At 52.7% G+C, this 13,288-nt stretch overlaps 5 protein-coding genes across 5 annotated transcripts; 4 read left to right on the top strand and 1 right to left on the bottom strand.

Moving 5' to 3' along the window:
* Positions 1 to 191: 191 nt before the first annotated feature.
* PFLUO_LOCUS2878 (uncharacterized protein) lies at positions 192 to 1,962 on the top strand (the record flags this gene model as incomplete). Its single annotated transcript, XM_073780063.1, has 2 exons — positions 192 to 1,790; positions 1,852 to 1,962. The coding sequence occupies 2 exons, from the start codon at positions 192 to 194 to the stop codon at positions 1,960 to 1,962; spliced, it is 1,710 nt and encodes a 569-aa protein (XP_073636956.1).
* Positions 1,963 to 2,496: 534 nt separating this feature from the next.
* PFLUO_LOCUS2877 (uncharacterized protein) lies at positions 2,497 to 3,256 on the top strand (the record flags this gene model as incomplete). Its single annotated transcript, XM_073780062.1, has 2 exons — positions 2,497 to 2,713; positions 2,772 to 3,256. 2 exons carry the CDS (start codon positions 2,497 to 2,499, stop codon positions 3,254 to 3,256), a joined length of 702 nt encoding a protein of 233 aa, XP_073636955.1.
* A 1,069-nt stretch (positions 3,257 to 4,325) lies between these two features.
* On the top strand, positions 4,326 to 5,505 carry PFLUO_LOCUS2876 (uncharacterized protein; the record flags this gene model as incomplete). Its single annotated transcript, XM_073780061.1, has 3 exons — positions 4,326 to 4,574; positions 4,655 to 4,953; positions 5,019 to 5,505. 3 exons carry the CDS (start codon positions 4,326 to 4,328, stop codon positions 5,503 to 5,505), a joined length of 1,035 nt encoding a protein of 344 aa, XP_073636954.1.
* Positions 5,506 to 5,764: 259 nt separating this feature from the next.
* On the bottom strand, positions 5,765 to 7,432 carry PFLUO_LOCUS2875 (uncharacterized protein; the record flags this gene model as incomplete). Its single annotated transcript, XM_073780060.1, has 6 exons — positions 5,765 to 5,839; positions 5,905 to 6,073; positions 6,147 to 6,289; positions 6,368 to 6,745; positions 6,822 to 6,988; positions 7,048 to 7,432. The coding sequence occupies 6 exons, from the start codon at positions 7,430 to 7,432 to the stop codon at positions 5,765 to 5,767; spliced, it is 1,317 nt and encodes a 438-aa protein (XP_073636953.1).
* Positions 7,433 to 8,607: 1,175 nt separating this feature from the next.
* Positions 8,608 to 9,117, top strand: PFLUO_LOCUS2874 (uncharacterized protein; the record flags this gene model as incomplete). The annotated part of the gene is made up of 1 exon (XM_073780059.1): positions 8,608 to 9,117. One exon carries the CDS (start codon positions 8,608 to 8,610, stop codon positions 9,115 to 9,117), a length of 510 nt encoding a protein of 169 aa, XP_073636952.1.
* Positions 9,118 to 13,288: the final 4,171 nt, after the last annotated feature.

Here is a 13,288-nt window from a genome sequence, read left to right as displayed (position 1 = left end):
GTTAGGTAGCGAATGGAACTGTCATCTCCATATCTCACGGCTGGAAGCGCATTATTGTATTGTTGCTGCTTGATTCGTGCCGAACCAAAAACCCTGCCCGGCCATGGACTGACAGCTCCAGTGCACGTGACCCCGCGGATCGGATCAACTCGTCGATCGGCTCAATAATTTCTGGATCTCAAAGCACCACGATGAGCTCCCAGGGCTTCTCGTTCCCTCCTCCGCCACCCCCGCCGCCTCCGACGACGGTCGCAGCTCAGCGCCCACCATACAACTCGGCGTCTCATGGGCAACAGCTGGGTCACTGGGCGCCTCGCGGCGGCGGGGCTCGAGGAGGCCGTGGCAGAGGACAGGGAAACAGAAGAGGCCGTGGTGGGCACGATGGGAGTCGGCCTCCAGCCTATCCTGCGAATACAGCAGGATTCAACAATCATTCGCCGGTGAACTACGGGTATCCTCCCCAACCGCAGCCGACGCTCTACATGCCATATCCTCAGTCGCAGTCCCCGAGCTACCAACTTCCTCAGAACCCGTCTGCGTACGCACCCGGCGCACCTCCCCAGTCTTCCTCGCAACATCCTTACCATGTTTACAACACCCCCGCTCATTCACAACAGACGGCATCATATCCACACCAGCCAGCACCTGGGTATTCAAATGGTGGCCTGACATCAACTAACCCTATGCAGTGGGGGGTTGACATGCAGAATGGTTCTATGCATACACAACAAGGGTGGCCGGCACACCCACATGGCGCCAGTGACAGAAAGCATCAGCCTCACCATCACCACAAGCGCGACCACTCGGCAGCATTTGCCAAACCCCAATGGACCGCATCGCGAATTCCAGCGCCGCCTCCTGTGCCCAGCTTTGGCAATCCCCTACCCTCGAAGCCGCCCGCAGCGGTCGACGCTTCACGCAAACCACCGAAGAAGCGAAAGCGCAAACACAACCAGCTAGGGCTGACTCCGAAGACCGACGAGCACGAATCCAGCGAGGAGGACGACGTGGACGAAGAATCGAAGCTGGCTGCCCCCGATGCGGCCCCGCTGCAATTTACCTACAAAGGGCGCAAGTCTACATTGCAGTCGGCGACGGACATTGCGGCCTGGATCACGGAGCGCAGGAAGAAGTTCCCCACTCAGGCGCGAGTCGAGGAAAAGAAAAAGGCCGCCGACGAGGCCAAATCGACCCGGGAGGCTGCCCGGGAGGCGGCGCGGGAAGCTGCTCGACAGAAAAACAAGCCTGGGACAGACCCGGTCGATGAGGCGATGCGGGCGCAGCAGAAGGCGGAGAAGTTGCGGCGCAACCTCGATCGGGAGCAGAAACGGTTCGCCAAGGCTGAGGCGGAGGCCGAAGCGGCGCGTCGTCGGGTGGAAGCTCTAACGAAGGCGACGGAGACGGGCACGAACCCAGAGGCGGCCGTGCCGGAGGAGCATCATGTGGGATCGCCGGCCGATGCCCACGACGCTGCTCCAGAGCCCCATGACCTGTCCGGACTGTCCGATGATGACGGCGATGACTGGACGTCCTCCAGCGGCTCTAGTAATTCATCCGACTCGGAGTCAGATTCCGCGCCAGAGGAGGTAAGCGCACGGCGCCAGGGACCCGAGCGCGTGCCCCCGCCATCGCGGGACGCCAACAAGAAACCCACGGTGTGTCGGTATTTTGCTCGACATGGGCGCTGTAACCGAGGAGACCAGTGCAAGTTCTCGCATGAGGTGGCAGAGCGCGGCGGCAAGACCAAGGCGACGGCCGAGACCAAGGGGCGCAAGGGGCTATTTCAGGCTGTGAGTTTATTATTGAATGTTTAATCCGCGCCCTCACATGATGCTGACTCTTTGTTTGTAGCTGTTGGAGCGGCAGAAAGAAGACGAGAACCGGCGGGTCATGGAGGTGATCATGCAGCTGGGCCAAGGTGGATTGTTGGAGGCTGACCCGGAGACTCCGAGCAAGACCTAGAAGAAGTACCTCTCGAGTTCGGCCTCCTCCAATCCATGATTTGTACATTATTATGATTCTCTCTACTGCGCTCGTCCTCCGATCTCCCCGCATTTTGTCGCAGTCGTCCCTGGATCGGTTTGCAATATTGATCCTTCCCGTAGATCATGTCTCGCAGTTAAGCCTCCGGTAGTTAGTTCCTGGCAATTGCTGCCGACTCAGGCAACCTCCAAGTCCACCAATAGCCATCATTCTCGTGGGGATCCCACGCGGCCCACGAGCCATGGACCAATGCGCTAGTTAGGGATTGACCTAACTAGCTCGGGTATTTTGATTAGAGGGAAAGCCACCCCGGCTGTGCTTCTTCGCCCCTTCCGTTTTTGTTCTACTTCTTTAGTCTTCGCTCTTTCTTTTGCGCCGTCTGCCTTTCTCTCTTTTACCTTCATCATCCGCAGACTTACTTTATCTCGACAAACTTTTCCATCATCGTTCCCGCTCTCATTTTCTATATACCTCCCATACCCATACTCCCCATACATCCGCATCGATACCACCATGCGCGCTGTTATCTCTTTCGCCACGGCCCTCTTCGCTGTCCTCGCGACGGCCCAGAGCTCCGAGAACTCCTTCAACAACCCGGCCGGTGGCTACACCTTCACAGCGGGCCAGACCACCACCCTGACCTGGAAAGCCGACACTCCCGGCACCGTGTCGCTGCTTCTGCAGCAGGCCGGTGGGGTGACGACCGCAGAGGCCGGCATGGCCATTGCCTGTAAGCACCACCATGTGGAATCAGAACGCCAAAAACTAACTGTATCTGTGACCTCCAGCCAAGATCCCCAACTCGGGAACCTACAGCTGGAGCGTGCCCGCGGACCTGGTCGCCGGGCAGGCGTACACCATCGAGATCGTCGATGACGCCGATGAGAACGACTACAACTTCCTGCCCCAGTTCACCGTCGCCGGTGCGACGGGCGCGGCTTCTAGCACGCCTGCCTCGAGCTCGTCCACGCCTACCAGCACCAGCGCCAGCATGACTTCGACCTCGTCGTCCTCGGCTGCGTCCACTAGCGCCACAACTCAGACCACCCAGACCACTCAGACCACTCAGATGAGCCAGATGAGCCAGACCAGCCAGACTACCATGAGCACGGCTACCACCAGCTCGTCTCACGTCTCCACCAAGTCGTCGACCTCCAAGACAGCCTCTATGACGCCCTCGCAGTCCTCCATGCCGAACACCAACGCCGGCGTGGCGAACCGCGTCTCGGGCGGGATGCTGGCTGCTGCTATCGGTGCGCTGGCTGTGATGTAAGGATGAATTTTATGTCGTTCCTCCAGTGTTGGTGTGTTGCGATGTCCCGACCTGGACTTAGGATGGATCCATTGGCGACTTCGTTTTGATAGCTTTGCATGTTCATTATTCCTTGGCTGTGTCTACGGACTGGCCCCTGTATTTCTACTACGAGAGACTCTTTCTGCATTGCGCGATTGTGTATTGTATTCCTTCAGATACTCGATCACTGAGCGATTCCGGGCGTGTTTTTCTTGGGCTCTCTTTCTCGGAGTATATCCCTTGGTCCAAAGTAAACAAACCAATGCATAGATAGTCAGGGCCCGGTAAGGAGTTCAACTAATAACGATCTGCGTAGTGGAGTCCCTCGAGCACGCTAACACCAGGGAAGGATCAGCGATCGACATCGTCGTGGGGCTGACTGGGTGTCTGTGCGTGAGGAACTACCCAACCACACCAACCGAACTATACTTAGAAGATCTGCCCTGCCACGACAGAATGCCAATTGCAATCTGGATGGACCCTGTTTGCATCTTGTTTCATCGTCATCTTGTATTTTCGTCGATGGCATTGCCATTCGGGCCGGCTCAGCCCATGTGTTTTTTCTTGCTGTTCAGCTCCTGACATGACCTAATATCTCGATGTGGAAATGCAAGGTTCATGTCACCATTCCATTTCATTTCTATATCCTCGGCGCCGCGCCTCGTGTCGGCAAGGGGACTGCCGGGCCCTGGTCGCTCCAAACCATCCGGAGCTTTAGCCATTCGCCAAACGGCAAACTGATCGCCTGATGTACATGTGAGATATGCGCGCACCAGGATCGGGTCCCTCATCCGACCGAGTGAATCTGTCCCATCATGCACCCAGTGCCAGCGATGACAGTTCCGTTCGCAATGGTTGTTGTTGTTGCTGCGGCGGCTGATGCTGCCTGTCCTGTCCGTCTCGCAGCCACGGGGACTATATAATGCAGAGGACAGTCCCGTGTTAGAAAAACCCTAAAAAAGAAATCACCAGCGCCAGGCCGGATCAGTTCTTCCATTCTTGACTTTCCATTTCTGGAAATATAGGATAGCCCTCATCGCATATCACCATGCTCGCCCGCATTTATCTCTCTCTCTCGGTTGCTGCCGCATTGACCGGCTTGTCGGCGGCCCAGAGCAATATCACCGCCAACGACTGCGCCGCGTCCGATGGATATAGTTCCTGCAACGCCAATGTCGCGGATCAGTGGACGTCGTGTGTGAATGGGTGCAATGGCGACGGCGATTGCTCGGTAGACTGTGGCTGTACCGCGCACCAGCGGTATATCAATTGCATGGCCGAGTCGTGCTGGAACCAGGTATTTTCCTTTTTCTTTCTGTCTCGTCTATTCCTATATATTGCTAGTTCCTCAAATTCTGACCCGACTTCCCTATCTAGGTCTACTCCTGCGGATACCAGCTCTTCGTGCAGCAGTACTTCTCCATCTGCCCCAATGCAGTGGAGCCGATCCCCTTCTGGCCGGCACCGGATGATGCGCCAGGCCGCTGCTCCTGCAGTTTGGGCAAGGTGCTTCAGTCGACCCTGTCGGCTCGCAATTCAATTGCAAATTGCATCAGCAAAGTCAACAGCGATGTGGCGAATGATTTGTCGAACTTGAGTGCCCTGGGCGACGGACTTGATATCGCCAGACAGGCGACCGAATGTGCCTGCTGCGGCGCCAGTGCCAGTATTTCTGCGTAAGTCTTCCCACCCGCGATCTACCTTGTAACTGTAATTTTTTAACAAAAAGAAAAAAAAATAGAGCATGGGAAGTCTGTCCGAACACCGACCCCGTCCTCGCGGGCGCAGACCTCTGGGGCTCGTTCTTCCCAACCGACCTGCCCAATCTATACCGCGCAGCCCCAGACTGGGCCTGGGACTCCTGCGACGCCACGCTAGGCAACATCAGCTGCCCGAACGTCGGCTTCGCGGACCCCTCAAACAAATTCTACCAGCCCAACAACCTGCCCAAGAACGGCACCGCCACGCTGTCCAACGTCGCGGGCACCGTCTCCGCGCCACCTTCCGGGACTATCATCACCTGGTCCCAGTCGTCTACTACGTGGACTGTTACTGCGTCCGGGTATAATGAGAAGGCGGTTGCGCAACAGAGCCAGTTCCGTGCTACTGCGACGGGGACGGATGCGTTCGTCACGCAGACGGGGACGAATGCTGCGGCCGGGGTGATGCCTACGGATGTGGTGGCTGCGCTGGGGGGTGTTTTGGGGGTTGTTGTTTTAGCCTTGTAGGTAGGTCATTGCGCATACCATGCCGTTTTGCTATACGTTCTGTGGTATAGATCGGCCTGCCGCTGGGTGAGATGGTGTTGATGGTGTTGTGTCCCCTTTCCGATGGGCATGCTGAGATGACTTTGTTTCTGTTATTTCTTCTACTTTCCATGTCTTTAGTTGATTTCGAGTCTATAATATTGAAGTGTCTGGTATGTTATTTAAATATGATTCTGCGCGTAGGTACTTCTTTAAACCCTAACTTAGTCCGAGGAAGTGGTTACCTCCATTTGTTGTCCCACCCAGACTGCTCCACCACGAAGGCAATCGCCAACTCTGTGAATCGTGCCATATGCTATCCGTCCGTCTCAGCAAAAAAATCACATTGAAAAGAATATAGAAAGGAAGGATCAGACTCACATCAACCGAGAAATTGCCCATCTCATTGTCAACCCACATAGTGTCGCACACTCCGTGAACATACGGATCGAATTCGCCCATGCCACCACCAGCCTTGGGATTTCCCTCCGAAGCAAAAGCAGCCGGGTAACCGAGTTGCGTGAAGGACATGTAGTCCGAGCCAGCGCCCCTGCTTCTGTCAGCTAAAGGTGTCCAAACAAGCAAGCACGCACGCAAGAAAGAACAAGTTCAATTCGACTTACCCGGGGAGCTCGTAGACTTTGGCAGGAATCGAGATGTACTTCTTGCTCAGGTCCACTGTCCAGTTTGTGAGCGCGTCATCCGCCTGAGTTCCTATAAAGCCAATAGTCTCCGTTGCGTTCCGAGCAATGAAGGCTGTCATGTCCTGCATCGATATCCCTCATTAGTATTATTGCAGCAGTGTATCAAACCCGGATTGTGCGGGACCACGGAGCCTACTCACAAATTCCATCATCGCCCCAATCCGCGCCCCCTCCTCTTTCTTGTACCGGGCAATATGCTGACTGCCCAGCAATCCCCCTTCTTCAGCAGCATACCAGTGAAACTCGACCGGCCCATTCTGGGGGGTATACCCCGTCTCAGCCAGAATCCGGAATGCCTCGAGGATACTGACGGTGCCGGAGCAGTCATCGTCCGCGCCAGGTGCTGGCAGGAGCGGGAAGAGATAGTTGGCGGAGTCCTGGTGCGCGCCGAGGATGGTCAATGGCGCGGAGAAATTGCGGACCTTGGGCTCGAAGCGGGCGATGATGGATGATTGGCGGAAGGGGTGGGTGAAATATTCCAGTGAGATGTGGGTGCGAGGGGGGGATGTGGCGATGATCTTATAGTGGTGTGAATGTTAACACCGTCTTGATAGGTAGCTTGCCGGTGAATTCGAGCATGGAATGATTGATTACCTGGGCAATATGATCATGAAGCCACTCCGAGCTCCGTTCCCCGTGGATGTCATTGAAGTAGCGGTTGTAGTAGCCGGTCATGTGCTCGAGCACACCGAGCATTCGTCCGGTGTCAACTTTCGAGAAGAGAGGCCGGACAAGCGACTCATGTACGAGACCAGGAAGATCTGCCATGTGAAATGTCAGACGGTGTCTGATACAGCCCACCAGGATAGCGCCAGCTTACTTGGCTTTCCCGCCGATGCCTCATGCACCAGGTCCGCATAGAACTCCGCATGATCAGTAATATCTATGAACTTCTTCACCTGTCTGCGCAGACGCAGCTTATCTCCCTCGGTCATCCATTGCGGCTTCGACTCGCCGATAACCTGCAAGAGACGAGGCTCGGCGAAGAGCGCTTCGGCCTCAGGCTGGAGAGCGACGAAGGCCGCGACCGGGTCGGAATACTCGTTCAGCGCAGCCAGGACATCGTCGGGAACAGTGTAATCGCCGTGCTGGGGCCACACGTCCGGAATGTCGGGGGCTGGCGCGAGGACGTGTTGCGTGTCGTCGGGCACCGCTGTGACTAGGTGGGCGGCACCCCACAGATAGGCGAGAATAGAGCCTCGCATTGTTATGATTGTTTGGAGGGGAAATTGGGTCAAACCGTGAGGCTTTGCCGAGTGATGCAATTGGAAGCGTTGCCTGCGCTTACTGCGCTGCGGGGTCCCCACTTGATTAGCGCACGGATAAACAGACCGAAAGGGCCAAGACAAGGGAAGGGGTGTTGGATGCCCGGGGTTTAGAGTAGATCGCTCGCGTAACAGGCAGCCAAGGATTTATACTAGTCTGGTCCATGCTTCCTGCCCTTGCCGCTTCGATCTGTTACTATATACAGTACTACAACCGAACCCTTTGTGTTGTAAAGGAGCACACATGTTATGCGTATGTGATGGTGTCATGGTGCGTTGATTAGGATTCTATTAAAAACCAAGAAAACCCCTCTGGATAATTTCCACGCGAGAATCGTGCTGCCTTTTGAACTATGAGGCTGAGCCAAGCGCCAACAATTGGGGTCGGGGCGGCGATTCAAAGGGCGAGGGGCCTGACTCCGACTCTGAATCCCGACCCTGTTCCTTTCCTCTTCACCATCTTTCTTTGCATTCGTCAATATCATGTCGTCCGTCGGCAGTGTTCTTATACGCCGGGGCACCGAGCTGATCTCCGCTCGGCTCCAGCGCCGTGATCAGTCTCCAATAACTAGCTGGCTGGGCCTCTCAATTGTTATCTTCACAGGTCTTGCGTTTATCGTGGCAATTTTTTGTGTGAGTCGATATTAGTATTAAGGATCAACAACTATAAAAACTTATCGAGGCTATCATAGGTTGACTACACTTGCACCCAGGTGGTTGCTGCTCTGGCCGCGGTTGAAGACTCTAACCCGACTACCTACATTCGCCTCGGCAACGAAGGCCCTAACAATTCCTATGTCTCTAATGATCGTGATTTCGAAGCTGCATCAACTATCAAACCCATCACTAGCGGGTTACGATCGACTATTAAGCATCTACGTGCCCGTGGTGGTATCTGGTCTTGCTTCCGTGGATATCGGATGTACGTGGTCTTCGCCGGGGGGGATATAGGCATAAGCTTCCTATTCACTGCTATTACTACTCCTCTTTCGGGCACCTCGTTTATCCGTTTATCTTTTGGGCACTTCATCGGTAGTATGCTCTTGGCCACCTGGCAGATGGCGTGGATCCATCTTCTGATCGCCGACAAATCGCCTAGGAACTACACCCGGCGAATGCTTGGCTTTGGGAATTGGCCTAAAATTGCTCCGGCGGCTGCTGTATACAATATCCTAACGCTTGCGACCTTCTCTCTGCCCACGGCTGCCGTCAATCTCGCGAACTGGACTGTCACAAGCGTTAGTGCCGATTCGGGGTATAAACAGGCTCTCGGTTCCCTGGTCGTGAACATTCTCCCGGCTATCTGTTCCCTGTTGATTTCGGTCCCCGCTAGGGGGATCTTCACTCGCGTGGCTGCCTCTATGTTGCCCGAGGAAGATGGCCCGATCGTGCCTTTTGATCGCTTTTTTGGTGGTAAGGTGAAACCCGAGACTACAGGTGGCAGCGGCAGGCTCGGCCTGATGGATGCCTGGACCACCTTCAAATGGGCTGCTCGCTTTCGCTACGTTAAGACCATCCTGAAGTCTCTTGCTATCGAGGTCGCACTAGGTGTGGTTGGGATCCTTCTGGTAATGGGCGAGTTGGCTTTGATAGCCCCTCGTAGCCAGGGCTCGTCTTCTTCCTAATCTTAGATCTGATGAGACTTTGTGATTGCGTCTGCATGATCATGAAGTCCTGGCTCTAGTACTGCATACTCTTAAAACTCGTTCGGTAGAACAGACACCTCGGTTGCTGCCTGGGAAGGACACGCAGTACGTCGTGCCGCGGATCTGGTTTTTAGGAGGCATCCTCGCAAAAGGCAAGAGCCTTCAATCTGATCTTGCTGCACACATCCTGACACGAAGAGGAACGCAGGGAAAAAGCCAGAGAACCAACACTAGAAGCATTGCTTCAAAGCACAAGCACACCTTGCTCAGAGTCCAGATCCAAGTCCCCCTTGAGCTCGTCTTCTTCCATAGCCGATCGAAGGGCGTCGATGAAGATAGTGCGGCTTTGAATAAAGATCTCTGGCTTGATACCGACGCTTTGGAACTCATGGTAATTTTGACAACAAAATAATTAAAAAAACAACAACACCTTCGACATCAAAGCAGTTAAAATAGAAAAAAAAGAGAAATATACATGCAACAGCACATGTATGGGGGTGGTCACCTAGGGTCGCATAATCGGGTATGGGCGATCCCGCCGCTCTTAAGGCGGCTTTAGCGGCAATTTAGGACCCTAAATACTCTTTACCCAAAATTGCCTAAAGCCTGAATCGCTATAGGTTTAAAGGACCAAGAGCACTCTTTTTTCCCCGGCGGCTAACGTTGGGCGGTGAGTCATGTGACCATAAATCTGTCCGAGCCCCTTGAGACTCAGAAGATTTCAACTCGCCCGATGGCACCTCCAACATGTTGTCATACCTGTGGATCCGGTTCTCAAGCCTACAAAAAGCACTTTCACGCTTTTTGCACCCAATATCAAGCTTTTTTGATCACTTAGCCACGTTCTTCGGAAAGAACGATTCATTAAACCACAAAAAGTCTAGGGATCTAGAGTCTAATATCCCTTCCGACCTTCCCTCAGACGCTTCGATATGTGAGACCTATACTGTGCGACTACAGCCTCAGCATGACCTGCGAATGGTGGGTGTTGGAGCTTCTGGCCAAGTATACGACGTTGATGATCAGGTTGTCCTGAAAACTTGTCGAATTTTCGCAGCACCTGGTAGTGATGCCTCTCAAAGTGAATGTTGGCATTATGCTTCGGACACACTCTTTCACTTTAATTTGTTGAAAGATGAGCGAACGGTTCTGCGGCTGCTTCAAATTAGGCCACATCCTCACATCGTAGAAGCCATCGATACTGATCAACTTGAGGGGATATATATCCGCAAGTATCGACATCTGTCTGCCGATATAATTTCTGAACAATCCCACCGAACAAGACTGTACTGTGATATCACCGATGCTTTGCGCCATCTCCACAGCCTCGGCATCGTGCACGCAGATATACGGATGGATAATGTCCTTCTTGACGAACGAAGCTCGGCTGTTCTTTGCGATTTCAGCGCCGCCTGCCCATTCGGTCAACCCAACATAGTTTTTCCTGATCTTCCGCTTCCCATTAATGGTTCTTCACCGACTTTGTCCGAGGCATCCGACATGTTTGCGATGGCTTCACTCATTTTTCAAATGGAGCACGGAGCCGCCCCGGAGCTGTCTTCTGAAAATGGGACACTAGTTCTCCCTGAAATAAGATCGGGGAATCCAAAAATTGACGAAGTCATCCAGGAAGCTTGGCTAGGGCATTATAGCCGTACGTCGGAGATGCTACAACAGCTAATTTCTATTGATGCTCAAACGAGCCCTTGCCTTGAAAGTGCTCGACCACTCCCTGAATCTAGGGACCTTTCCAAAGATCAAATCAAAAGGTGGAGGAGCCACCGAGAAAATAAATTTGGTAAGACTTCACCTTGCCGAATGAAAGGCCGTTCATTTTTGGTGTCTAACAAGACTTCAAGGCTGTGTTCTCGCAGGAATTCTCTCAGAGGATCAGCTAAAAGCACTAGCTGATCGCTATGGTATGGATATGGATGCAGATTTACGTTTTACTCATTACCGCATGCCTTTTTAGCTAAGTGAAGGTGTGATTTGTAGAAGGGATATAGAGAAACGCGCTAGTCATTGTGTGCTTTGCTTCTTCTATATTAAACCCTGGAGAAGACATCATTGATAATAGAAAACCATCCTTGCCTAGAGTGCTAGAAGAAGCGCTGCTCACAAACTCAGTCAAAAGCTAATAGATGAGACATACTAAGTTAGAACTGGTCAAAAATAGATGCTGTTGACTTAATGACACCCTACAGTACCAAAAATGTCTTCTACGTTCTTTTCTTAGGTCATACGCTACCCATTCCCTTAGGTAAAGACCACTTTAGCGGTAGTAGTCTAAGCTCATCTTGTATATATTCCCCTGTGTGATCCGCATAGTCACTTGTTATATGAACAAAAGTTCTAGCTTTCTGAAATGCCCTCCGATCATTTAACTATGACGCCAGCCGCGCGGCGATTGATGCCCCTGCCCTTGAGGAACCCAGGCACGGTGACACGCTCGAAATTCGAGACCCGTCAAAAATCTAGCATCGCCTGTACAAACTGCCAAGTCTCTGGCGAGCCACAGTAATACTTAGAACAGTCGGGGTTCGGTCTCTTTGCAAATTGGTAGCTAGGAGAGGGTCCGTCGTAAGCATAGCCGGGATATCGGTTCTCATACCACGTCCCACCGACGTCGGTAATTTTCTCGAAGCACTTGATCTCGACGTTGAGCCCGGCGAGAGCTTTAGGCGCATGGTGGAGGAAATCAATGCCTGCAGCTCTAGCGCCCATCACAATGACCTTGAAGGGCTGATCGTTAGTCCAGAGCTCACCTAGCAGGTTTGATCCCACCTAGTAACCGTAGGGCGTTGTTTGATGCAATTTTAGATGGTCTACGGGGCGGCCTATCGATGATGGATGAGGGCCCCGGTCTATTGCTGCCGATTTAAGACGTGTTAGGTGGTCGATACTCTCCTATTGTGATTGTGGTTGAAGAATGCTGACTCTGTAAACTTCGAGAATAAAAATTTACTTCCCCGAAACAGCTCTTTAATCGGATGATCACCGCAAAGCGCGGTAGCACGTGTCGGAGACATAGTCTCCGATTTTTGCTTTGGAGTTGTCCTGGCTCCTCATGCCCCGCCACCGCTTTGCCTCGGTGCTTGAGACAGATGCGGCCATTTTATCTCCGCTACCTCTCTTCAGAAGAGATGGTTTTGTGTTTGGGAGTCAGCTTCCTGAAAATGTCTGCAATGGTTTTGGCCTGCTCTTGGCGGCGATGAAATGCCACGCGCCCAACTTCAATTTGTGTATTCAAACATCTATGGAAAGGAAGGTTCAATGTACTTCCTACGCCATTTTTCTCATTGGGTGTCTCTATCTCCACGCTCTCTTCTGACTCGGTTTCCTTGTTGGGCTTGGTATTGGCGCCATTCCATCTCCTTCATTGGTCCTTTCCCCTTTCTGTCTGATGTTGATAGTAATCCACGCGCCTTCTCTTATTCGTCTTTTCTTAGCTGGAATCCATACATGGCCTTGTTGCAAGATGACTCGACCTTAATCATGTAACTGTCTTACGACTTCGCTGAAACTATTACTCTCAATGACGATGACGAAGAAACACAAAAAAACTAGCCAGTACACCCGATGATACTCAATCTGTACCACAACCTCAACTCCTACGCCGGAGACACGTCCCCAGAGACCGCGAAAAACATCATATATTGACATACTTGCTCAAAAAATAAACTTCGATAAGGGGTCGGGGTAAACGACATCAATCAATTAACCGACGAGTGTATCATGACCGACTGAACAATGACAATAAGTTCGAGGTAGAGCCAAATATCCGGTTTCACCAATCGTCATTGAGGTATCTTCTAACATCCAACTCAGTCACAACCAGCTCACTGCCTTCATTCTGTGGCAGTCGAATTTCAAAGGAGGTCGCGTTCACTTCTTCTGTTCTGCAATATCCTGGCCACCGTTGCGGAAACCGACGTAAATTTTCACCAGTATTGAGGAAAATTTTTTGCACGCTTGATGGGAGGCCTCTGTGATCAAAGAAGAGCTGTCCAAAATCCCTTGTAGTTGAAGGGGTCAGAATGTCCTTTGTTTGCTCCTCCACGTAGTGCATAGAGGCGTTCAGGTCTTCACCATATTCGTCACATTCTTCCTTATCACCATCATGATTGCCAAAACCGGGCTTGAATCGTCC

This window comes from Penicillium psychrofluorescens, assembly GCF_964197705.1.
Source record: "Penicillium psychrofluorescens genome assembly, chromosome: 2".
In the NCBI taxonomy this organism is placed as follows: domain Eukaryota; kingdom Fungi; phylum Ascomycota; class Eurotiomycetes; order Eurotiales; family Aspergillaceae; genus Penicillium; species Penicillium psychrofluorescens.
The sequence above is the reverse complement of the archived record's forward strand: the minus strand, read 5'-3'. Positions and strand labels throughout refer to the sequence as shown.